General features: G+C 70.8%; 1 protein-coding gene across 1 annotated transcript in view; it reads right to left on the reverse strand.

Annotated features, from left to right (window-relative positions):
* Window positions 1-381, reverse strand: part of CLDN1 (claudin 1) — a 10,130-nt gene extending 9,749 nt beyond the window's left edge. The window contains exon 1 of the mRNA XM_009635617.2: window positions 159-381. Within this exon, the coding sequence (XP_009633912.1) occupies window positions 159-381 (223 nt within the window). The remainder of the gene's footprint in view (window positions 1-158) is intronic.
* Between the last annotated feature and the right edge of the window lie 43 nt (window positions 382-424).

Raw genomic sequence — 424 nt, forward strand, 5'->3', positions numbered from 1 at the left:
ACCGGCACCGGCGTGGTGGTAACGACCCTACGGGGCCGGTACCCTCAGCCCCGACGGGGAAGGCACTGGGGCGGAGGGGATGACCCCGACGGGACGGACACCCTCGGCCCCAACCGGGCGGGGCACCCCGACACCCGCACCCCCCAGCCCCGACTTACCCTCCAGCTTGAGCAGCGAGTCGTACACCTTGCACTGGATCTGCCCCGTGCTCTGCATGGCGCACGACATCCACAGCCCCTCGTAGAGCGCCTGGGCCGTGACGATGTTGTCCCCCGCGTAGGATGCCATCTTCCACTGGGGCATGGCGGTGCTGATGATGATGCCGATCCAGCCCAGGAAGGCCAGCACGAAGCCCAGGAGCTGCAGCCCCCCGCTGGCCATGTCTGCGCGGGGCCGGGCGGGCGGAGGGCACTGCCAGGGAGGG

The sequence above is a fragment of the Egretta garzetta genome, unplaced genomic scaffold (assembly GCF_000687185.1).
Source record: "Egretta garzetta isolate BGI_Z169 unplaced genomic scaffold, ASM68718v1 scaffold333, whole genome shotgun sequence".
In the NCBI taxonomy this organism is placed as follows: domain Eukaryota; kingdom Metazoa; phylum Chordata; class Aves; order Pelecaniformes; family Ardeidae; genus Egretta; species Egretta garzetta.